The 24,277-nt window shown below is 37.8% G+C and overlaps 2 protein-coding genes and 1 pseudogene across 2 annotated transcripts; 1 reads left to right on the top strand and 2 right to left on the bottom strand.

The window, feature by feature from the left end:
- Nucleotides 1-4,144: 4,144 nt before the first annotated feature.
- On the bottom strand, nucleotides 4,145-8,577 carry LOC114722207 (BTB/POZ domain-containing protein At3g50780-like; annotated as a pseudogene).
- Nucleotides 8,578-10,640: 2,063 nt separating this feature from the next.
- Nucleotides 10,641-12,349, top strand: LOC114722210 (uncharacterized). Its single transcript, XM_028908173.1, has 4 exons — nucleotides 10,641-11,135; nucleotides 11,230-11,433; nucleotides 11,558-11,854; nucleotides 11,944-12,349. Exons 2-4 carry the CDS (start codon nucleotides 11,337-11,339, stop codon nucleotides 12,018-12,020), a joined length of 471 nt encoding a protein of 156 aa, XP_028764006.1. The 5' UTR covers nucleotides 10,641-11,135; nucleotides 11,230-11,336; the 3' UTR covers nucleotides 12,021-12,349.
- A 1,986-nt stretch (nucleotides 12,350-14,335) lies between these two features.
- On the bottom strand, nucleotides 14,336-24,199 carry LOC114722206 (histone-lysine N-methyltransferase SUVR5). Its single transcript, XM_028908171.1, is given in 11 exon segments — nucleotides 14,336-14,477; nucleotides 14,568-14,671; nucleotides 14,741-14,857; nucleotides 15,295-15,456; nucleotides 15,775-18,545; nucleotides 18,548-18,587; nucleotides 19,256-19,366; nucleotides 20,394-20,504; nucleotides 20,601-20,903; nucleotides 21,321-21,867; nucleotides 23,890-24,199. Coding segments are annotated over 10 exon segments (4,332 nt in total). The 5' UTR covers nucleotides 21,792-21,867; nucleotides 23,890-24,199.
- Nucleotides 24,200-24,277: the final 78 nt, after the last annotated feature.

The raw sequence follows: 24,277 nt of genomic DNA on the forward strand, positions 1-24,277 counted from the left end.
TGCTGCTAGGAAGGCTTTAGACTTGATAAAGCTGAGTGGCAGTGGTAAATTTCTAATTGAGACTGATTGTGAAGCTCTTTTCAAGGTTGTGAAGTGTAATTATAGTGATGGTTGTGAATGGCAGTCTCAAATTGTAGTGGAGGACATTGTGATGAGTCTTAGATCTGCATCAGATGTGTCTTTTGGTCTAGTTTATAGATCAAGTAACAAGGCTGCAGATTGGCTGGCAGCTTCGGGCTCAAAGGGGGTGTGTTTTGAAGGTTGTCCTGATCAACCTCCACCCTCTCTTGCCAAGCTTTTGTCTGATGATAGGTCTCGATGCGCTGCTGATGTTGGTGCTGGTTTTTGTTAAGTGAGGACTGGCGTGGGGTAATTTTTTTGCTTGTATCCTTCTTCTGTTTGTTGGTGTTTCTTTATTTTCCATTGTTCTGTTGTTCGCTTTTATTAGGTTGTACTCTAGGTGTTCCTTTGTTTCTGTTCTTGTTTTTTATAGGTTGTATTTCAGGTTTTTATTTTGCTTTCTTTCTTTTTTTTGGCTTCGGCTATTGGTGGATTGTATCTTGTTTTTGGTTATTAATAAAATGGACTACTGTTTTCTGGTCAAAAAAAAATCCCTTTGTCCAGGAACAGGCAAGTCAGACTATAGTTTTTCATCCTTTACGTAATGTTACTACCTCTTATCTTAATTATAAGAGCTAGTTGACTAATTTAAAAAAATTAAAAAAAAAAGTTAAGTTAGTTATTTATAATAAATATGTGTTGTCTTTCCTAAAATATCATTACTAATCAAGTGTATTGGCTAGAACTATCATTGTTAGAAGAACTATCTTAGAAAAAAATATATAAATATGAGAGACAAAATGAATTGGGGTTTTATATTTAAGACCAAAATAAAAATAAAATAAGATCTTATATTAAGGACCAAAAACAGTATGTAGCAGAACTTCGTTGTCCTTGTCCACACAAATGCCTCAAGTACCACTTTAATTGTCATGCATGATAAGGACATCTTCCATGAAAAGCAATACTAAGCCCACCCGTGCGATTTTTTTCAAATTACTCTGACATTTGCTCTTTTAATATTGAGATTAGAATTCTAAATCTCAATTATGACTAGGGGTGGAAATAGGCCAGGCGGCCTGTCAGGGGCCTGTGGCCTAGCCTGGCCTGTTTATATATCAGACCAGGCTCAGGCCTGTAAAAAGGCATGTTTACTTTATCATGCCAGGCTCAGGCCTGATAGTAAGCCTGTTAGGTCTGTCAGGCAGCCTGGGCCTGTTATTTTTGTTTTTTTTAGGTTAAAATTGTAAATTGATAAGAGGGAATCTGCTATTCTGATTAGTTAATTGAGAAAACTCCATCCACATAAACGTGTTATCTAGAGCCCATTGCATGCTTCATTTCATTTCCATTCTCTATAATAAAAATAATTAATGTATGTATAATGACATATATTTAAACAAAGAAAGAAAACATAAGTGCATTAAAAAAAATAAAAGTATCATTTATTTATTTGATCCATGCTTTTCATATTAATCTTGTATAGAATATATATATATATATATATAGAGAATTGACCTATTATGTTTTAGACTGTATATATGTGTGCTCAATCTAATTCTTATTATAATAGTTACTTAATTAATTTAAATAAATAAATAAATTATAATAACTGTAACATTTAAAAAAAAAACAATCATGTGTAACAACAGGATCAAATATCATTTTGTTAGTAAATTAGTTTGAATAAATGATAAATTTAAAATATAAAAGGGATTCAGGATGTTTCATATTTTAAACTAGATCTAGTCATCAATTAATTTTTATACTAGAGATGGGATGAAGTGATATTTTTATATTAGAGTGAAATTATGTTTTCTAATAATTTTTCATATTAGATTTTTTTTGGGCCTAAGGGGAGATGTTTTACAAATTGTGTTAATTTGATAATTTTATATTTTTTTGTTTGTATTTTAGATTAATTAGGTTGAATTATTGTAATTTTGAATTGATTTATGTGTGTTTAAAATTTGATAAAAAAACAGGCCTCTTAACCGGCTACAGGTCAGGTCAGGCTCAGGCCGATTAAAAGATCTTTCACAGGCCACAGGCCAGGCTCAGGCCAGGCCTGTTAAGAGTGAGGCCTGGCCTGTTTCCACCCCCAATTATGACCCTGATTAGTTAAAGTGAAATGTCTCTCCGCCTGCTCAAGCGAAGGCCCAAAAGTAGGGTCCAATCACGATAAGACTAATTTCTGCAAACCAAATCAAACACGCGGAAGCCCGACTCCAAGGCCGGCAACATCCTCCACCCAAATGCTATAACTGGCCCAAAAATACAATCCATGATTAGAGCAACTCTCAGCAGTTATAATTGTAATTATAAACGGCTGGTTTATTTCGAGGCATTCTATTTTACCTTCTTTTTTTCCCCAGTTGGAATATCGCAACTTCGTCACATGAAGACATGATGAGGAGAACAATAGGCTCCTTAGCCCATAATTACCGCCTGGCATTCAGTACTTAATTATTTATTGGATTAAACTTACATTTAGTTTCTTATTTCCTGGTTATCCGGTACATCAATTAAACAAGTGACATCTGGGTTTTTTAACGCATCATCTCATATGAATCCACCGTTAAAACCGTCGACTTATTGTTCCCTTCATGATTTTCACAGACAACCTATTTGCTGACACGGACGTTCCTCGCCATCTCAATTCAACTTCGAAAGATTATTTTATCATATGACATCTCGATCTCCATGTGAGCATTAACTCTCCTTATTTGTTGCCTTTGTTTCTTCATGGACGGTGGCCACACATGCTCGGTGAATAAACAGTCACTGCATCTTTTTTCCCCCCGTTCCCCCTTGATCAATGAAGAAGACATCAATTTCGAGCACAACTGTATCTTCGGCGATGTCTTTATTCATAGGATCAGCTTGTTTTGGTTCGACATCAGCCTTTGGCCTGGGGTCCGCGTCCATTTTCATGGCGCCATTGCGAGCTACTTCCTCTTTCGTTTTGGCACTCATTGAATCAAAATATCATGGTTCCGTTTTAGACGATGATTCAGGGGCTTCAGTCTTGGGTGTAGATTCTCGTGGTTCCAATTTGGGTTTCAATTTAAGCTTTTGATGATTTTGGAGCGAATCCGGAGACTCGAGAAGGAACCTTCTTTGGCGCATCCAAGTCTTTAAGGTCCGATAGGAACTCTAATTTTGTACCGCTCCTACATAATGTGCACCCCTCGAGTGGAGAGTAGGTAAGAAAAAGCAGAGTAAAAAAAACCGGACCGGACCGGCCGGTTCAACCGGTAAACCGGTGAACCGGTCAGTGGTCCGGTCCGGTTCATAAGCTAAACCGGGGACCGGTTCAAACCGGATTGAACCGGTCAAACCGGTGTGAACCGGTGAAAACCGGTAAAAACCGGTATTGAACCGGTTTAAATAAATATATTGATATTTATCCTATTTTTTCTCATTTAACTCCTAATATCTCAATTATTATAGATTTAAATGAATTTTGATGATGAGTTTGGCATCAATAACTATTAATTTTAGTTATTGAAAAAATTATAAAGATCAAAATTCTCAATATTGTTGTACTTTATTATTATTACAATCAAATTCTTATTGTATTTCTTTATATTTTGTTATTAGTAATTATTATTATTGTTATATTTGTCATTTTTAATTAAATTAAATTATTTTAATATGACCGGTTTGATTCCGAGTTGACCCCGGTCTGACCCATTAACCCTTGAACCACTACCTCAACCGGTTTAGTGTCCGGTCCGGTTTTTTGTTCCTTGAGAAAAAGTAACCAGAAAGTGCAAGAACGACTTTTTCTGAATCAGAGAACTGAGAAATTGAGATGGAGAGGAACGCCTATGGCAGCAAAGGCATTTTTGAAAAATCGTCAACGGCGTTAACGGCGGGTTCATTTGAAGTGAAGTGATAATGTGTCGAAAAAATCTAGATGTCACTTGTTTATTGATGAATTGGATAACCAGTGCATAAAGAACTGGATGTTAGTTCACTCCTTATTTATTTTTACATTTTGTTGTTTTTTTTTTGGGGGGGGGGGGTTGTTGTTGGCGGTGCTTGGATAATAACATCCTCTTCTCACTTGAGAACGAAATCAAACGGCAAGCCTCTGAATCCACCATCTATAAATTCAAATAAAGAAACAACATACCATCACGTTCATTTAAACAGCTTATACAAAAAGCAATCACTAAAATGCAAATTCAATGAGCGATCTTTATACATCCAGTCAGTTTTCCCATTAATTCAAGCAATGGTCGCTGACCTTGCCAGCTGCTTGAGGTTTCCTGCATTCTCCATTCAGCGTTATCTTAATGCTTCCTTGATCTATTTGCAACTCCAAGTGAAAGTCATATACGCTTATATATATATATATATATATTCTCCAATTTCATGCTTCTTTACAACACTTGCTCCTTTGACGTGATAGTAGAACTATCTGATGCGACATTACCTTGTCCTTCCGCATAAGGTCTGATAAAAGTTCTGCGCCACCACACCTCAAAGGCTCTTTGAAGATTTGGGCAGTTATCACCGGCTTTCAGGAAACTTCCCAACCATGACAGAAGAATACTCTGCTGATCCTCCAGAGGCAGAGTGAGGATTGTCCTCCCAATTCCTTCCTCCACGGCTTTCCTATCAAACGACCTGCATGCATGGTGCAACCAGTTGTAGTCATCCATTAGAGGCTGTAGCCATGTCTGTAACAACAGCTGACGCGTCTCCTTTGATGGCAACAATTCCCCTCTTCCAATACCAACATACAGTTTTCCTGAAATACAGCTAACGTGGTAACGACATACAACAGGTAGCTTTCCATGTAGCACAGCCAATTCCTGCTGGTTTGCCCACATCACTGCAAATTCATCGGCTGCTTGTTTGTCAATTAATATCTCAACCAACCACGACAAATTATCGGCTTCAAGAGCTATGCGCTTTACTGTGGGTTCTCTGTGATCGCTGGGTTTATTTGCAAAGTCTGGTTCTGCAGCCTGCTTGAATAAAGACAACAGAGAATCCAAGCAGCTTCTGCATGACTTATGTATTGTGTCGATACAGATGTCAGCTGAACCTGCATGGCTTGAAGTGCTGTTATTCTCCCTGAGGAGCTTCAGAACTACAGATTTCATCTCTCGGCGACCTCTCTCCTCGTTGCTCTTGAGAACAAGTTCGATAATATGGGAAAGAGTATCTTTAGGGACATTAGAGACGTCAGAAGAAACTCGTTTCAACACAGGGTTGATCCCAATGCCTTCCCCTTGGAGTCTCAGAACTGTTGAGACAACCTTTTCTTCTTCTTCTCCAACCCAAGGGACTGCCTCCAAGTACTCCAAACATGACTGGATGCATGAGCTGAAGCCAAGGAACTCTGCAACCTGCAAAATAGTTTCTTTCAGTTCAAGCACGCGACATCTTCCTCCAAATAATAACCAATGATAACATAAGAAAACATTAAACACGAGTAACCAACCCCCAGAAAAAAGCTATGTACATTCCAGTCATATCATCATAATACCGTTGAAATAATTTACAATTTTTACGCATATCCAACTATAAAGTTGAATCAATCGATCCAACTATGACTATCCTACAGAAAAGTAAAATGCAGATGCAGCTCATTTATGACTATGTTTGATGGCTAACTTTGCATCTATTGGAAATTAATCCACAATTAATTGGCTAACTTCAGAAAGATTTTTCAAGATAAAACTCAGACAACAGTTAATGCTAACACACAGAAGCGGAAACAAGTAAGAAAGCTTAGACAGATCAAGATTGAAGCATGAAAGAAAAGGGCAGACGCTATGAAGCTTAAACGTGAACTTCTTCAGAAACCTCTCAAGAAGAAGAATATAAATAGAAGGATGAGAAATACAAGACGAAGAGGACTAACGGAGGATGAAATGACAAAGAAGATCAATAATGATAATAAAGAGAATCTTTCTGATCCCTCTGCACGCCTAATAAGGTAATTCTCAAAAAGAAACTACATGAAGAAGGCCAAGAGAAGCAACAAAAACAATCTAATCCAAAAGCAATTTTAGGTGTAAGGCTGTCCCCTGAATACTTCCAGCATTCAGCACCAACCAAAGACATCAAAGAATAGCACAATCCATGTAATTCTTCTTTAATGAAAGCACCTGCTCCTCTTCAAGTGTGTACATTTTTGTTCAATACGTCTAAACCTCTAAACCGCAATGAATCAGTAAATTGCCTAAAGAAACAACTGTGAAACAGCAGTTATTAGATCAGCAAAGCTGCTTCTGCCAACCTAGAGGATTGTGATCTTCAAGTATTCATTCTATACTTCACATATACATTCTTATTATCTGTTCTAAAACATATCAATATGCAGAATGTAAAACTTAATTGCCACGTCAAGCAGTCATTAAATGCACATGATAACATTGTTCAAAATGAAAACATGTAAAAAATGAAACTTTATGATGACTTGAAAACAATATGGAAAAGATATATAACTTAGCACTTAGCAGCATGAATTAGTTAAACAAAGATTGGCATCCATCAACGAGAAAATCATGAACAATCATCTGCAGATATATTGAATTATTGATTTCCATACAATCTGTATTAAGAGAAAGCAACAAAATAGTCACCATGCCAACAAATCAAAAAAGGCGGTGGCATTATACATCTATAAGAATCAAGAATGAATGAGTAATAGCAGCAACAAATATCTTCCCTCCCAGGGAGTTGCATCGATATAAAGTAAAATAACTAAATAAAAGCTGTAGCAATTGAAGTGGAAAAAAGCAGCAAAACATGACAGAATTATTAAACTACCTTGAGTATTCTAAGTGTTCTAGAAACACTTTGCTTCATCAGCCTCTGCTTCATATCTTTGCAGTACATCAGTCCAACAGTTTCAACATATATTTCAACATCCTCACAATCATTAATTTGGAGACTTGACAAACCAGATTGTTCAGAAAGTTTCTCACTGCTGCTTCACTTAATTTCACTGCTTGACCTTTGTATCACTAGTACCTCACCAAACTCAGCTCCTTTCTTGGCAAACTTTCCACTTTGGGTCTAGGTGCTCTCTCTGTGGCCACAGGTGTGCCAGCTGGAGGTCTTTCTGAACCAGTACATTGTTGATCATCGGACATGGCCAATCTTGATGGCGCAGCTGCTTGTCTCCTCTCGCTTGCCGTGACCGTCTTCTTCTGAGCACTGGTTTTTGGTGGTGGTGAGGAGGGTTTAGGTTTATTCAGAGAATTTTGAGTTTTGAGGCTTTTCTGAAATACAACAGGAGAGGGACAGCACCAAAAACCTTCCGGAGTCACGGCTATTGGAACACTTTTAATCTTTGTTTGGCCTTGATCTACCCGGCTAAGCTTAATTTCGGCCATCTTCTACAAGTAACAAGGATCCACAGCGTTTGCGACTTGCGAAGGAAGATGTGGCATTTATAGGGAAAATGGTGCAATCGAAACAGGTCCTAATCTTCCTATGGAACAACGAATTGGTTGTACCAGCAAATTAAGGACAGAAATATCTCGGAAAAATTATGCCCCGGGGCCTTCAGGAGCTCTCCTCTCGAATACAACACTGTCCTCACAAATTCACAAATATGGCAACAGAGAGTGAACAGCCGTTGTTTTGATGTTGATCTACTTTCCCAACAAGGATCACTGCAGTCGAGCACAAATTGCATTAAACACGAGGAAGGCTCAATCTGAACGAAAATTATTGATAGTTTTCTCCCTAAAACTTAAAAACCTAAGCAGGGCGACTGGAATATATGCAGACGGAGCTACGGAGAAAATTTGCAAATTTTTTATCGGAGAAAAGTGGTTAAAACATTCAAAAGCATGGAAGAGGGGTATGACTTGGTAGTTAACTCCAGATCATCTGGCAGGCTCATAGATGGAAAAAAAAAGGAGGAAAACGCATTAAAAGAAAATCTCTGGAAATTTCAAAACTCCCCAAAAGCAGAAAACTTACCGAGAATTGATCGTCTCTTCTAAGAGACGTCCGAAAACTCCATGTCTTATCTAATACTGCTCGGCCCACAGAGCGTAAAAAATGATTGAACGAGAGCTCCAATGTCAAGCATCACGGGAACCAGTGAACAGAAACCTGCCAGGGAGGAATAATGAGCGGAGCCCCGCCTTGAATTGTAAAGTAGAGAAGACCACGAGACCCGAAAAAGCAAAAGGGCAAAAGACTAAAGAGATGATGGCTCATGGGATGTGTTTCTACTTTACCAGTATTCTGTCCATCCATGCTTTTGATGATTGCATCCCTGTGGGTCTCTCAGTACTTGTTTTGCATCACCTTTCCCTTGCCCCCAGGATCACTCCATATTCCTCGTTTGTTTTTACACAAACGGAAAGTAATTACTTTCACTTATTTATTAATATCTTGTTTTTCCTCTGCTAGTTCCCTAAACAGCTCAACTCAGCAATCGAACAGAAGAGAGGCAAGGCTCTAGCTGTTGGTGCGATCCATTATATTCTATTCCTTATAGTATTTGGGTTTCTCTGTGTATGTGCCTGCCTTAGGGACCATAGCTATCATGCAGAGAGTAGAGTAAAGTGTAAGTTTGCAAAGTAGTGCAATGACCAGAGCACCCTCAACTCAATGAGGAGCTGTAGAAGAATGGGCTTGGCGCCTGCTTGAAGATCATACCATTAGCTCCCAAAAAAAAAAAAAAAAAGAAATAACGAGGCAGTTTGGTTCTTTTTCCTCTTTTGGTTGTATTATGAGGAATTGGCAGCCATCCATGGCGGTGCATCACAAACAGGAAATGGAAAACGACAGATGTGTTGGTTCTTCGCAGAAAACAGAGAGCAGTGGTTGTTTGCATTGGCTGTTTTGTTTGTGGGGAAATATTAATTGGCATTGAATATGTGGCATTACGCTGACTTTAATCCCAACTCCTAACTCCCTTCCTCCCTCTGGATTTTTCTTTCAGGAAGATAAATCGCATCCAGAGGCAGAGGCAGAGGCATGACCCCATGCTTCATTTTGTTTTGCTCAACCAATTCCAACTAATCCAGCTTTTAGTCAAGAGGCCTAACTGAAACCCCTGCAAGTTAGAGGTAGAAATATCCTCATTATTACAAAAACAAAATAAAATTTATTTCCTACTCATAAAATTTAACTTATTCAAGTCAATTTCTTAAGCTTCAGTTATTAATTAGTGCCCCCACACTTTGAGAAAATCATTATCTTTTTTAGAAATTGAGCTTAAATATCATAAAATATCAGAACAACGAATTAGCTTGAGAGATTGAGTTGATCAAGTTAAACTTGAGTGATAACCAAGTAAAAGTTATAAGAATTAAAATAATTAATTTTTCTAAATTTTTATTTTGAGGATATTTATTTTCTAAGATTTAAAATAATAACCAAAAAAAATTATCAATATGTGTTACTTATATTATTATAGCTGTATTTAATTCACTTTGCCGTTGATTCCTTTCAATGCGATATTTTATTGAGCCGAGTTGGATCGTCATTTTTATTCTGATTTTCACCAATACCACTGCATAGCACTGTTTCCCGGTGTTAAGTTAATAATTGAAATTAGTCACAGGCAAAATGCAAACATATGACTGAGTTGCTTCATTGATAGTGAACCTAACTTTCAAATTAAACAATAAACATTACTATAACAGCAGTATTTATTAAGAAAATTAGTTAAGTTAGTTATTCGTCATAAATATGTGTTCTCTTTCCTAAAATATCATGGCTAATCATATTTATTAGCTAAGAGCTTAAGACTACTATTTGATGAAATATTTAATATGTGCAATTACTACAAATACCATTTTGAAAAAATAAATAAATATGAGAGATAAAGTGAATTGAGATCTTATATTTAAAATCAAATTAAAAGTTAAACAAGCTTATTAGAGACATTTAAGAATTTGATGATTAGCTTTAGCGCACCTTGCAAGGATTTTTGCTGCTTTTTTAACTTTTGACCCGCTCCTTTGCATTTCTTTTACGGTTTTACTACCCTTAGAATGCTTTTGGACCGTGACTTCAGTTAAATCACAGAGGTCGCAATGATTCTATAACAGAGAAAAGGGGATTGATACAAATCGAAGACAAATAGAAAGACAGGAAAAACTTAGAAGAAGAAGAATGACAGGCTGGAATTGTTAGGTGGTGGTGTCCTCAGATTACAGGCAATTAATGAACAATCCGTCATGTGCCTGTTTAACTCCACCCGACCATAGTAGCCAATTTTCTTCTTAATTATATACTACTACTTTAACAACATAATCATCACACGTTGATCCAAAAAGTTGACTCCTCATGTGTGGCCACTAACCACTCATTGGAGTGGTTTCACCTAACTGCCACTTTTCAATCCAACAAATGTCACAAATTTTAATACGTTTCAAAAGTTACCCTGTTGTGGATCCTATGGAACGTGAGTGACAAATCTGGTTTGGGTTCCATCGCCGTGAATGTAGCAGAGAATGGGGACGATTAGTATGAATTAAAGATGGGAAAGAGGGAGACAAAAACTTGAAAATGTAGGAGCAACAGAAGAGAATAGAAGAGAAGTGCAATCAATAATCAAATACCGATGTATTAGTGTGCCATGCTCTGTTCTAGTGCCTGCAAATCATATACCAGATACTGATGTACATGTTGTCCTCTCTATTATTCAAAAGCTCCCTGGTCGAGTGGCCCATTTCTGCTACTCTCTCTCACACTCTCACTATCCAACTTCTAATGTGTTCCTTCCATCTTCTCAAGACTCCGACATGATTGTACTATTGTACCTCACCATTCTGAATTGCCTCGTCGTCCTCTTCCCGCCATCAACCATTCGACATCAGATGAAATTTTTTTTTACCAACAATCCCCCCCCCTTTTCTCTCTCTCGCTCTCTTCCCCTTTTGCTTTTCATTCTGTAGGAGTTTTCTACAGCACCATTTCATAATGCCCATGATGGATGCGATACTTAGTTGCTTTGTCTTCATGTTTTATATGTAGATGTCCATAGGGGTTAAAAAAATGTCAAGACGATGTAAAGTTGTAAAATTAAGCTGGAAACAAAGAAGGATGGGCAAATATTTAGGAATACCTTAGCTTTGGTTTGTACTTTAGTTTAGTTCAAGAAGCAAGCGTTGATCTGTTGAAAACATAGTAATAAAGATTAAAAAACTGACAGCATGTTTTATATTGTAGTCGTCCAATGGATGCATGAAGTTCTAGAAGACATTGACTATGATGAAACCGTCCGGTTTTGTGAATTTGGCATTTAGGAAAATAGTTGAACTCCTGAAGGTGTCGGAATGGCAACTTCCAGATCCAGAAAACTATTCGTCATGTGCTCTGTTCTAATGGGCTCCCTTTTCGCTTACTCTGCCTCTGTTCAGCTGAACGACCCTGGTAATGTTTCCCAGGACCCTTGATCTTTTTAACCCCTTCTTCTTCGATGGACATTTGGATTAGTTTCAATCAGTAAGCGCTAACTTTCTGGGCGTTTTTCTTTCACCTTTTCCGACTGGGGTAGACTGGTACTTTTGGTTTCCACTGTATTCCTGTGCCTGCATCGTTAATCTGACGAACAGCATCATCTCCGCCAAACTAACCAGGCAAATTGCAAAGCTTGCCCTGTGGCTTGGGATGTTTTTGTTTGTCAAAGTTGTGGTGGAAGATCTGGTGAACGGAATATCTGGGTTTTTGTCAATGGATTTAAGTGAGAGAGTAGTCAGGGAGAAAACTGGAAGCCTACTTGTTATCATATCCATGATCCTGCAGTTGCAACAATCATCTGCCCCAAATGAGCCCTCAAGTTTTGTAAATTACGGTGAGCTCAAGACGTTGAACCACTCTTCTTAGTAACGAATCAAGCTTATAATTAATAATAATTACACATCTCACTGTGATTGCTTTCAGGCATGCTGCTGTTGGTGTTTTTCAGTTGCATTCCAAGCCTGGTCTTCGTGGTAGGAAAAAGAGAAATGAAGTTCTAGCGTTGGCAAAGACCAGTCACTTTTGGCACCGTCTGAAGATTGTAGTTTATCGTAGCTACTCAAGAACACAGTCAACCCACGTATTTCAAACTAGCAAGAACCGATCTGCCATTTTTAAAGTCGTGCAAGTAGCTATTCTCAGACAATTACTCAGATTCTCGTTTCCGGTTGTCTGTTGCCCCTTCTAGATTTTGAATAGGAGCATGCAAATGCTTTTACAGTGTGCTATGCTCATTTTGTAAATCGTTAATAGTATTTTGTGATGTCGGAAGCATGTCTCAGTCCAATGATCAAGTCTGCTCAGTACTTTTTAATGCATTTCAGGGAAACTAAAAAGAAAAAGCTAACTGCTTCAATCTTTAAATTGATTCATAAAATTTAAATATTTGTAGTTGTCGATATGTATGAAAGAAACTAAAGTATCTCACAACAAAATGTTGACAAAAATTGATAAATGCTAAATCAAAAACTGTTTCGATTATAGAGACCTAATTACATATTTCTGGACCAGAAAAACCAAACTAAAATCAGATAAAATTATTAAAAATAAAAGTAAATCTTTTTCTCTAAAATTTACAACATATAGAGTTCCATAAACCAATGAAATAGCCAACAAAGGAAGATAAGCTGAACCATTTGTGCCTATGTACATTTCCCTAACATTACCAATCAACCAGAACCAAAGATCCGAAAAAAGCGAACTAAGAAAGAACCCAACAATAGCCAACTTAGAAGGCTTCAACTCCAGATATTTTTCCAACTCAGTAAGGGATCCTAACTTCAGCCGAGCTAGCATGCCAGAGAGTAGGTCAGTAAAATTATAGGTAGCTTCATATGAGATGCTCGTCTCAGACAGATGCCTGATTTGTCATCATCTTGGTAGACATCAAGACTATCAGAACCTTTCTAAGCTGAGCAAGTACGGTCTCCAAATTGGAATTTTTAACGCTGAGCAAATACTTTTTTTGCCCCAGATTTCGCAATCAGGGTATAGAACAACAGCAAAGATGTTAAGCCTTCAGTGAAGGCGTCCCCGGCACTTCAAAGATCCACAGTGGCACGGAGAACCTTCCCCAGGCAGAAGCTCATAATGATAATCAAATGTCAGTTCTTCCCCCAGTGCAATCTGGCATACAAAATACAAGGCAAAATATAATCCGTGAAGCACCATCAAGCCAGATGTGTAGTAATTTCCACCTTTCACAATATAAAATGAAGATTTCGGCAAATTAGGGGACTCTTTTATTCTTTCTCAATTGAGATGAAAAATCGAAGCATCAAGCGATGTTAGTTATCCAATCCAATAATAATCATGTGAGGGACCAGCAAGCCTATTAATAAAAAAATGAAGACAGCAGAGAACTGAGGGAAATACCGGGTTTTGGTATTGAGTGAAATAGCAAAATACACCAAATCAACTTCACAGAATGGATACTGATTCTACCCAAAATCCAAGTCCTTTTTCTACCCACAAATCACACAAACAGCTATGACTAAAACAGGACAGACCACACACACACATGCGATGTTACTCCGGCTGTCTGGCAATTGAAAGCCCAGAACTCTGCTCACAGTACTCCCTCCCTCCAAACCCATATCCGCCCATCCCACCCCTTGTCTCCATCTTTTCTACCTCTTCACTCTTCAGGTATAAACTCGTGCGCAACTCCCTTGACCAACAGTGTCTCTCTACTCAGCCTGTCCATTATAGGTCTTAGGAAAAGTCTCAGCCTTCTCCTAACAAGAGGCTCTACCAAATTACCAGTACAACTCCATCAAACAGGATCTGCAAAGCTAAGTTGCTATCTCCTACACATATTAGGTACATGTTTTCTCAAGTATTGCCCAGCATCTGACACGAGCCACGCTGTTCATGGCTGATAAATAATACAGTTTGGAATAGATTTTAGATGTTCTATTGATTTGTCAATGTAGATCTTCAACTTAATATGAAAGTCTTTTCAACCCCCATGCCCTATCTCATTCATGTCTCCGGCAAATCCTACAGACAAATCAGATGCCAAATAGAGAGAAGTATCGACCTATGAATTGTGAAACATCATTGGTTTGGACATTATTCCTTAGGAAGCAAATCACACAAGAGAATTACTTACGTCTCGACTTGCATAAAAACCAATATGCGTACGTTCACAGTCCATGCTTTCAACAAGAACTTGGTGATTGACAAGATTGGGCGAGCAGCTGCAATAACAACATAATGTGATTTAAAAAACCAACAGAAAATAAGTTGCGAAGATCACAACAAAAAAACCAACAGATGTAGCAAAAAATATAAGGAGATTAACGATTAACGATTACCTGTGATTGATGAACCTCGCAACATTTCCATATCTAGAAGCATCAATAACATATCGACCCTGTCCTTCAATCAATCTGCTCATATCATTAATATGAGCACCAATATCAAGGAAATAACTGCAACCTTCTATGCCATACCTGATTTTTTGCATACACTAAGTCAGATAAAGCAAAAAATAAAACAAGAAAAAAAAACTTAACATTACAATCAAAGAACATCTTGAAAACCTCTTGCGCCTGTTATGTGCCTCCTGCTCATTTAAAACCTCTCCCACATACTCACACACAAATGTGCCACGTAGGATGGCTTCACCAGCCCTAACAGCCCATCCCTGTAAACCATGTAGAAAAAGTTAAAGCGAAGAACCTAAGAACTTCTCTGTCAACAGAAGGCAGATCACCTTTTTCTCTGTTTTAAAAACTTCCAATTTAACTCGAACTCCATTTTGCAAAATTCTGTTTGGACAGGTTTTATTACATCTGCACCTATAGTTGCACTCGTAGACTAGGTAACCTTCCTGCAGTTTCATAAGAACAGAAGGAAACAAAGAAAATTTGTAAATAATCCAGAAACAGAATGTGAAGAAAGAGGGAACGCCTCCTATCTATATAACAAAACCATGAAAAAACTCAGTGGCAAAGCCAAATGATATAATTTTCCGTAATATCGTATCAATAATTCTAAAAAATCAAAACACCTGCGTAGCGTCAAGCAAAGACCTAAGTCCACACGCTCTAGTCAGATCTGCTCCAAATATATAGCACAAGGACAAAAGGAAACACATTGCACATATAATGTGCAGAAATATAGTGGAATAATTAAGAAGAAAAGAAGTTGAATTTAATAAATTAGAAATGCCTTTTTTTTCCAACCAATATCTAACAGATTCAGAAATATATCCTTCACTCACATCTTAGATGATAAGGAAGTTTGCAGATGATGAAAACTCTTTACCTCCAAAATCATTCGACCATTCTCATCATATGGGAATCTGCCGCGCATTGATTTTCCAAAGATGTCCCTTGCATCTTCATAGTCGTTATCAAAAAGATATACATGAGCACAAGTTTCAGCACTGCAAGTAGAATATGAACAGGAACATCCCATTTGAAGACTCTGCAAATACAACAGTATCAAAAAGGTTTACATGAGCCCAAGTTACAAGGCAATTAGAAGTCTAGAGTTGAATACCCTCATTCTTCCTAGCGTCACTTCACATAAAATAATCTATTCATTAAAGCATGGCCCTTCTACGTGTGGAGGCACACAATTTTCCAGATACATTGAACAAATAAGTAAATAATCTAATGGGCCAAAAAAATACAATTTTCTAGATGCTTTTTCTTGAGCATGGTCAACGAGTGCCTCTTAACATGTGACAAATGAGTGACATGACATGAATGTAATATCAAAGAATAAAACACAATAAGCTACCTCTGAATCAAGATGCAGGGATTGATCAAGCACTGGCTTCGTAATGTAGGTAAAGCTCTCCCATGGCATAGAAAGATTCATATCATGTTCATTAGACCTACACATATGAGGTGGATTTTGAAGTTCTTGATCTACTACACAAATCACTGGAACTGCTTCCTTCCCAAAGCTTATGTCATCACACAAGACTACAGCCTTTTGCAAGGATTCTGGTTTTAAATGGTGCGAATTGATGGTGTAATGAAACTCATCCACCTCCCACTCATCTACTGCAAGATCTGACATATCTAAAGCCTTTTGCTTTACAAAGCCATTAGGAAGGGATGCTAAGGGAGAAAGCAAAGGTTGGTCCTTGCACACCTTGCAACCTCTAGGACAATGAAACCCTTCCTGGTGCCAGCTCACTAGAATATTATGTTCACTGCAAAGTTTTGCAGCCTTGAGATACAGCTTTTCAGGCAGAGTTCCAAATTTCTCCTCCAGTGCAGCTTGAAGGCCAACTTTGCAGCAGGCAGAGTGAGAAATTGATAGAATATCATGATTGTTTGGCCGAGGCTTAGTCTTTTGGATCTCAGAAAACAAAATCTTGGCAACAGCAGAGCATTGATATTCTGCCAACTTACCAATATTTGTTGTCTCAGTTACTTGAGGTTGTATGGTTATTCCCCCAATGCCAAGCGACTTTGATGCTTGAATGCGTCTCTTCAAATTGGCACTAGCTCTACTTCTGATCCGATATGATGCTGACACCAGGCTTTTTTTGAATCTAGGACGACTAAGCCTGCCAGATTTTAATCTATATGCATAATAACGAACTCCCTTCTTGGAGGGATGGCTGCTAACTAAATTAGGCCCCATATGAGCAGCTTGATGATGGCGACCAAGGTCAGGCAGTAAATCAAACTTCAACCCACAAAACCTACAAATAAACTTACGTGAACCACCTGAATTCTCCAAATTATTCTCCAAAGAGGCTGAGTTTACCTGCTCAGCTTCTAGTTGTATTGAAGAGTCCTCACCAGGAGACAAAGTTTGCTGCTCAGGAGCTTTTGATGCCTTAAAATTGACAGGATGAACTGATAGAACATGCAGCCATAGCTGTTCAGTATTTCCAAAATGGCTACCACAAGGAATGCACCGCAAAAGCATACATTGTTCAACAAATTGGACATGGTGTCTCTCTTGGACATGGTTTTCCAAGACTTTCTTGTTGGTGAAAGAATCCAGGCAAATAGCACATGCATAACCTCTAAACAGCCACTGTGATTCCTTTTTATGGTTTTCCATCCAATGGCTGCCAAGTGCTTGGTCATCAGGAAATTCTGCAGAGCATATCTTACACTTAATGGCATTTTCATTACCAAAGCTATCATTAACAGTGGATGGTAACTGAGGTATTTCTTCCATGAGTGAAGGTGCATCTTTCTCATCGTTGAAACCCCAGATCATTTTGATTCTCTCTTTTTCACTATGAATCAACTTCTTAAAGAATTCTCTGACACCCGTATCTTTAGAAGCTTCAGTCAAAGCCCACTGGAATTGAACTTCTTTAGGAACTGGGTTTCTTAGGGATAAAATGCTTTTAAATAGCCTGTAAAAGAGCTCGCATGCTTTATGCAGATTTACTTTCTGCTCCTGTAACAAACAGTCCCTCAAAAGTTCTGCGAACACTTCTTTTGATATTATTCTACTCTTCCCATTTCGTGCACGTTTGAGCCAACTTGGCAAGTGCTTTTCACAATACAAGAAATACCGCTTGGGAGTTTCCAAACAGGAGTTCTTGTCATCAAAGGGAGACGAGCCTATACAGTGAAGTTCCTCCATTTCATTATGATCATTTCCTAAATTCATGGGTTTCCCATTCAAGTTGGTGTTTCCATGGAAGGTATCATCATCCATGGCTGAAACTGGATCCACCTGCAAAGGACTTTCAGCATCTGCCAGCACTATCTCTTTGCAGGACATGCTCTCCAAACCAGTGTAATTTTCTTCATGCTTCCTCTTTAAGGAAGTCTGGGGCATATTTGGAGTGTGGTCTGTTTCAGCATGGGGCCTGTGTTTCTTACAGAATGAAGAACCAGGAAGGGCCCGATGCTTGCATCTGGTGCCAAGAACAGTTGTGCCTTCACACAGAGGAGCATCAACTGAAGCAGGTCTCTCTGCTCTAGCAGAGCTGCCTAAAAACCGGGAGGACAAATGCACACAACAGTAAACATCACCATCATTTGCCCATCTCACACACTGTCTTCCCTTGGCTTCTATATAAGCCACACATTGCCGATTCTTACTACCAGGTTCTACAGATTTGGGAGCAACCATTTCACTGGTAGGTGTTGATTCCATAGCTTTGGTATGCAAGAACTCAGAATCTGCAGCAGACTCAAAAACAATGTCGTTCCATTTGTTCACTAAATTACCTGGTGAATCAATTGGAATAGATGCCTCCCTAAGTTCTTCCCGTTTACATGTCTCAGTGGCTAATGTATTCACTGTCTCCTGATTATTAAAGAAGCCCGGGTCAGTCTCAAGCGCAATAGAGTGATCTGAACCCTTAGTTTCTACTTGTGAAGCATGTATCTCTGCACGACGAACTTCAAGCTTGGGTCTTTTTCTACAAACTTGGAGGCTTGCTTGGAAGGGGCCATCAGAGGCCTGCTGTTGTTGCATGTCTTTACTGCTAGATAATGAAGGAGAGGTAAAAAACCATTTCATCACTTCATGCTTCCACGTTTTCCACTCAGAACCTAATATTGGCTGCACTGGCGCATCCATAGAGTGCTGATATCATTCCACAATATAGAATCAAACAATTCCTGAACAAGAGAAAAAGGAACAAATCAACCAAGCATAATTAAGCCAAAACTTGTTACTATTGTTCCAAAGAAGATTGGCGAATACTTTTTTGAGGTTAAAATTTTGACATGCAGTTCTATCTGAGCACCAAAAGATGCAAATGACACTGACCATGTCATTTAAATTAAAAGGCCAGAAAAAAATGACTGCGACAATTAGGCAGTCCACAATATATTCCCTACCAACAGCCTTATTCTCTCACACACACCTCACAACCCTTGGGGGTCAGTTATCACTGTTATTTCCCCTTTTTATCCCTCTGGCAAGCTCATGAGAAATTACCATAGCTTGATTCACTTTTCCCTTACTTCTCCTCTCACACATCTTTCAACAGCATAGACGAAAAACTTCAAATTCCCTAAGGACAAAATTAATTATTCAGATAATGTATGGTCTGGGTGCATGCCAAAAATATTTTCCCCCCAAATTTTAAGTACAAGAACTGAAGATTGAAACATCATTTAAGTATGTTAAAAAAATTAAGCACTTCATGATACCATCTTTGGACATGATTATCGACCTTTATCAGGAACAAATACTGGTCATAATCAATAACCATGCAACATTTATCCACATGCTCTTTTCCATTTCTGGGTATATAAATTGGCTAGCCAAGATTATAAAGTACCTCCTTTAGCAGTTCTACTGATTCAGCACTGCTTGCGTTCTGGCATCGATCAATCCAAATGGGAAAAGAATTTTGTAACCAGTTAGCATTTATGTAGCGCTGCATTATGCTCTGGAGGGAAACAGAAGCCATACTACTCAGTCACCAAAAAGAAATATTGGAACAATAATCATATTTATCTGAAGAAAAAAATTATGAATTTAACACATATTATGTGAGATAAATTACATCACTTGTGCAAAACAAGTGAGGCAGTAGCATTTAACTTCACAGAGGCGTAATTCAACCATCAGTCAAAGCTAAAAATAGCTAAACTCATCAAGAATTGGTAAATGTACTTTGCCATGGGTTTGATATTTTTCCAAAAGTAAGAGAATCAGCAGTAAGCTTTAAAGAGATACAAGAGAAGCTTCCCTTCTTTCTTTGTTTGGTTTTCTTTTTGGATGAAAAACAGGAGGAGAATACTTTAATTTAAATATGTAAAAGCAAAAGGCCAAGAAATTTAATGGTCCTTAACTCAAGATACTGTATGACACTACATACCATGCATTATGTATTATGAAACATCATTTTCATTTATATTATTAATTATATATGATGATAAGAATTCTCATTACCAACTCACTCATTAATGTTGGTAGCAGCATAATTTTGATTTCATAAAATACATTGAAACTTACAAAAAGAAGCTTCTTACTTAAGAAGTGGAGTTGTTCATAATTAAACTATCATTTCATTGTCTTTCAAAAAATAATAATAATAATAAAAATAAAAACTTAAGCAAAGAGTAACTATGACTAATATAAGGAAGCGTAGCCACCACAAGATCCAATGTTTTAACACGATGGAAAAAAAATCAGAAGATCAAGTAGCAAACTTGTATACTACTCCTTTATATTTTATCATGGAAGTGCCAAGTGCATTTTAACAGCACAAATGGCCGACTGACGTCAAAATTTAATACTGTAACTCAATAAGAGATCTGAATAAAAATTAATATTTTTGGCCAAAAAAACAAATTATTCAACATGAATTGAAATTAAGAAAAATGCATTTATCAAACAAAAATTGAATCACAAAAAAAGGTCAAGAAAAAGAAATCCTACATCCTACACTATCATGAGAAATTGAAATTTACATTTTGCAGCTTTTGAAGCATTCTTCCCAGATCAGAATAACCATTACTTCGGGAAGCCTCCAAAGCAAACTCCTTCCAAAACATCACATCACGAGCAGCTTCAATTAAAGCCTATGCCAATCAAGCCAGAACCCATTAAGGAAAATAGAAGACTGAAACTGCAAGGATAAGGAGTAGAGAAGACGAAAGAGCACCATCATCACTTACATCCAAGTGAAATTGATCGATGATGTTCAACATTCCAACAACTAGCTTCTGCATAATGAACCGTCGGGCAACAGACAAATCTTTCACCATTTTCAATCCTGCTTGATGGTTCTTATATGCAATAGGCTGAGGTAACGCATTAATTGAACAAACAAACATCTTGTCAGCCCAAGAATAATTTCTTGTGTGCGGAAAAAATATCACAAAATATTTCTTCCGGCCATGAGTAGGTTTTGCTTTCAAAGTTGATAAGGGCCAATCAGCCCTTGCACACCTGATACCAGCCTGCCACTTCCCTCTCCACTGAACAAGACAGAATTCCAAGAGAAAAATAAATTACTACATCTAGCATTTTTTGTATAAAGAGAAAAGGAACCAATTGCAATTTGTTGCTTAATGAAATATACTAGAGCAGTTCACTGGCATAATGGAAATGTAAACTTAACAATTCACTGACAACTACCCATAGTGAGGCGCACCAGACCATATTGGATAAGCGTAATTAGTTCTTCATAAATGATTTTTTCTTTTTTACAAAAAAAAAAATCATATTGTCATGACACAGAGACAGCATGAGATAGAATTGAGAGCAATAAAGAAGCTAGACCAGACTTGTGAATGAAAGAAATTTCTTGTAGGGAGAAGAGCACAAAATCGGTTAGAAAAAAATTTCAACAAAAAGTAAACCACCCAATTACAACTACACTTATGGTGGGTTACCTTGACCCACAATGCCAGAGACTCATCCCCCTCCAGCCAACTAGGTTCAGCAAGTGGTAACTCTCCATCCCTACTGTTGTTTGGTGATTCACTTTCAATTGTATCCTCAAAGGGAACAGGGTTCTCTGAGATTAAGCAAGGTTCATCTATCTCATCCTCATCAAAAGCATGGAAACTAGAAGATTCCTTTTGGTCCAAAGCTTGACATTCGCAATTTGAAGCTCCACTGCACTGCCAATCTGGATTAACTGACAGTTTGCCAACTGCCTCTTGAGCTTCACCCTGCCCTTCCACCTGAGGGCCTTTCATTTTAGGTAATGAGTCATTAAGTTGACCGTCCTCCAATTCATGTCGTTCACCATTTTCAGAGCAATTAGGTTCTCCCTCGTAAACAAAAGATGTTACTGGACTCTGTTGAGGGCCATCAGATTCTGCAGTATATTGAACACCAGAACACGGAAGCACTTCCATGATATTATTCTATAATCAGTACTCTATTACGATGTGCATGCTACAACTGATGATCCCTTATCTCACCACTATGTTCCTGCCATGTTATACCATGTAAGTTTAGACATGCCAATAAAATGAAGCCAAAAATGAAAACAATTATATGCTTCTTCTAAATTGATAAGCAGAATATACATGTGTGTATACTAACAGCAGCAATAAACTGGCACTAAGCATGTCAGCGTTTAATTAAAACAATATGGTCTTTTACTTTTCAACAAGATATTAAGAAGAACTTGCAAAATAACATTATAAAATCCCTTGATTGAAAGAAAACCAAAACTGATGTTGATCGGCCAAAAAATATCTTGAAATTAAAAGCATTAAGAAATCATTAGGCAACAGTATGAACTGATGAAGGTCCATTTCAAGTATCCAAGAAAATTTGATGGAACGTAAACCTAGTAAAGCCAAAAGCAGAAGAATGACCATATTTGGATTCCATGCTTGAATAATTATAGCATTTATGAATCAGCATCGCTATGACTATATTCAAAGGTTGATAGTTGCCAAGACTGCAAGATATATTTAAAGAATATAGAACTGATTATCTAATTCTACAAAGTTATTAGTAGCATAAACATATTGTAAACCTTTAAAACTAAGAAAGGAATTTTGTCATGGACATTGTTGTCCCTGCTTCTTCCATGCAGTGGCCTTTTTTGAGGGGAAAAATCATAATATACACATCTATGATCTTAAGATTCTTAAGTCTCAACAGGAGCACCAAATAACGGAGACAAAACAATAGCCCATATATGTTAGAAAAACAATTCATATTTGTTTGTTTAATGCCCCTATGTGATTAAACTGCTAGATGAATAAGTACTAATGATGACTGAGGCATCTCTTGAAAAAATTTGGAACTCTAATTCTGTGAGCTTCTAATTTCTGAAGCGAGGATGATTCACAAATCTAATTCAGTAATTACCATCTCATAAATGTTCATTAAAAATTATGAATCAATGAAAGGAAGAAAAGCAAAATTTCCCAAATCAAAATTTAAGATTGCCTACTAAAATGTGCCTGGTCACAGAATGCATTGCAGACATATAATATGATGCCAAAGGCTTATTCTTGCAAAAAAAACTGAAGAATTATTCATCCCGCATTAGCCTCAAGAACTAGCTTGTCCTTTTCAGGCTTTAACGAAATTACAACTTTAAATCTAAAATGCGCTTTTTTTTTGGCTTTTTTTTTAATATGATTTTTCCGTTCCAATATGCTTCTCAGAGTTACGAGGACTCAAAAAGATAGCATCAAACTCAGTCAGTCCCAGGGATCAGCAAAAGAAAATTATGACAATTCTGCCAATAATCTTTCTGCCAATTGCATTGTTACTAGGCGCCCAGGAAGACACATGTACGGTAACTTAACCGAATCTCTTATTTCTTTTTCCCTTATTTGACGTGCCCCAATCATGCCAGCTATCATAGGACATCAGTGCCCAACAGACGTAAAATAAGAAAGACTAACAAAACTTTCAGGAGTTAGTGCGAAGAGTTTCCAGCTAACAGGAGCCGAGGACAGCAGAGCCACAGATAGCCAGATTGAACACTAAATCTCAGTGATTTCTGTCACCTAAAAAAACGTAATGACGAGACCGGAATAGGAAATCGACTAAAATCCCCGCATTATGACGGTTAACTAGTAAAGCGAAGATAAACCCTAGACAAATCCACAACATGTGAGGGTCAATAAGGATCGGGAACATGCACAGTATGGTCTCAAACTAAACGTTGCAACCAGGTTCCCCAGGGGGGAAAATTTTAAATAAAATAAAATAAAAAGCTGCAGAATCATAGAAACTGGGCATCAATTATACCATGAACTAATAAAATTCCATGTAGACGTCTGCTAGAAAAGTTGAGCGAGAGGGGTTTCTTCCCCGCATTAACTAGTAGCACGTCTTTTTAATTTTGTTAAGATATTTAGTGGAACAACAATATAGGGAGACACCATGAAACCAAATTGACTGCAAAAAAAAATGTGACATGCGTAGACATTTGGGCAAAGCGCAGATTCAGAAAATAAAGAAGTGGGGGCAGGGGCAATGTACCTTGATAAAAAAAGGAGTGGGGAGGTTTATGCAGGGAGATCACACCACTAATAATCGATGGGCGGGTGATGTATTGTTAAAAGTTGTGTGTCTCCCCTGAATCGCTCCCCCAGCAAATCACAAAGGGAAATATTAGGCCAAGTAACAGATGTGATCTGTGGCATACGAATACGATTTTGCTGCGTTAGGAATTGAAGAAAAAGCGGGTGGGGGTGGTCAGGGGGAGGTCAGGCCCCGTGCCCAAATACAAAGACAAAAGGGTTTGTCTATTTTTTATTTTTTATTTTATTTTATTTTATATATTTGTGAGCTTAAAAGGGCAAAAAGGTCAGAGATGCAGCAGATCGTAGGTGGGCGTGGAATTTCTTTATTTCTGTAATTGCGGGGG

Source organism: Neltuma alba, unplaced genomic scaffold (genome assembly GCF_004799145.2).
Source record: "Neltuma alba isolate B1F8T4 unplaced genomic scaffold, ASM479914v2 tig00012086_pilon, whole genome shotgun sequence".
NCBI lineage: Eukaryota > Viridiplantae > Streptophyta > Magnoliopsida > Fabales > Fabaceae > Neltuma > Neltuma alba.

Coding starts and splice junctions, on each gene's coding strand:
- LOC114722210 (XM_028908173.1), top strand. CDS start 11,337: ATGGCAACTTCCAGATCCAGAAAACTATTCGTCATGTGCTCTGTTCTA. Junction 11,434..11,557: donor TGTTCAGCTGAACGACCCTG/GTAATGTTTCCC, acceptor CGACTGGGGTAG/ACTGGTACTTTTGGTTTCCA. Junction 11,855..11,943: donor CTCAAGTTTTGTAAATTACG/GTGAGCTCAAGA, acceptor GATTGCTTTCAG/GCATGCTGCTGTTGGTGTTT.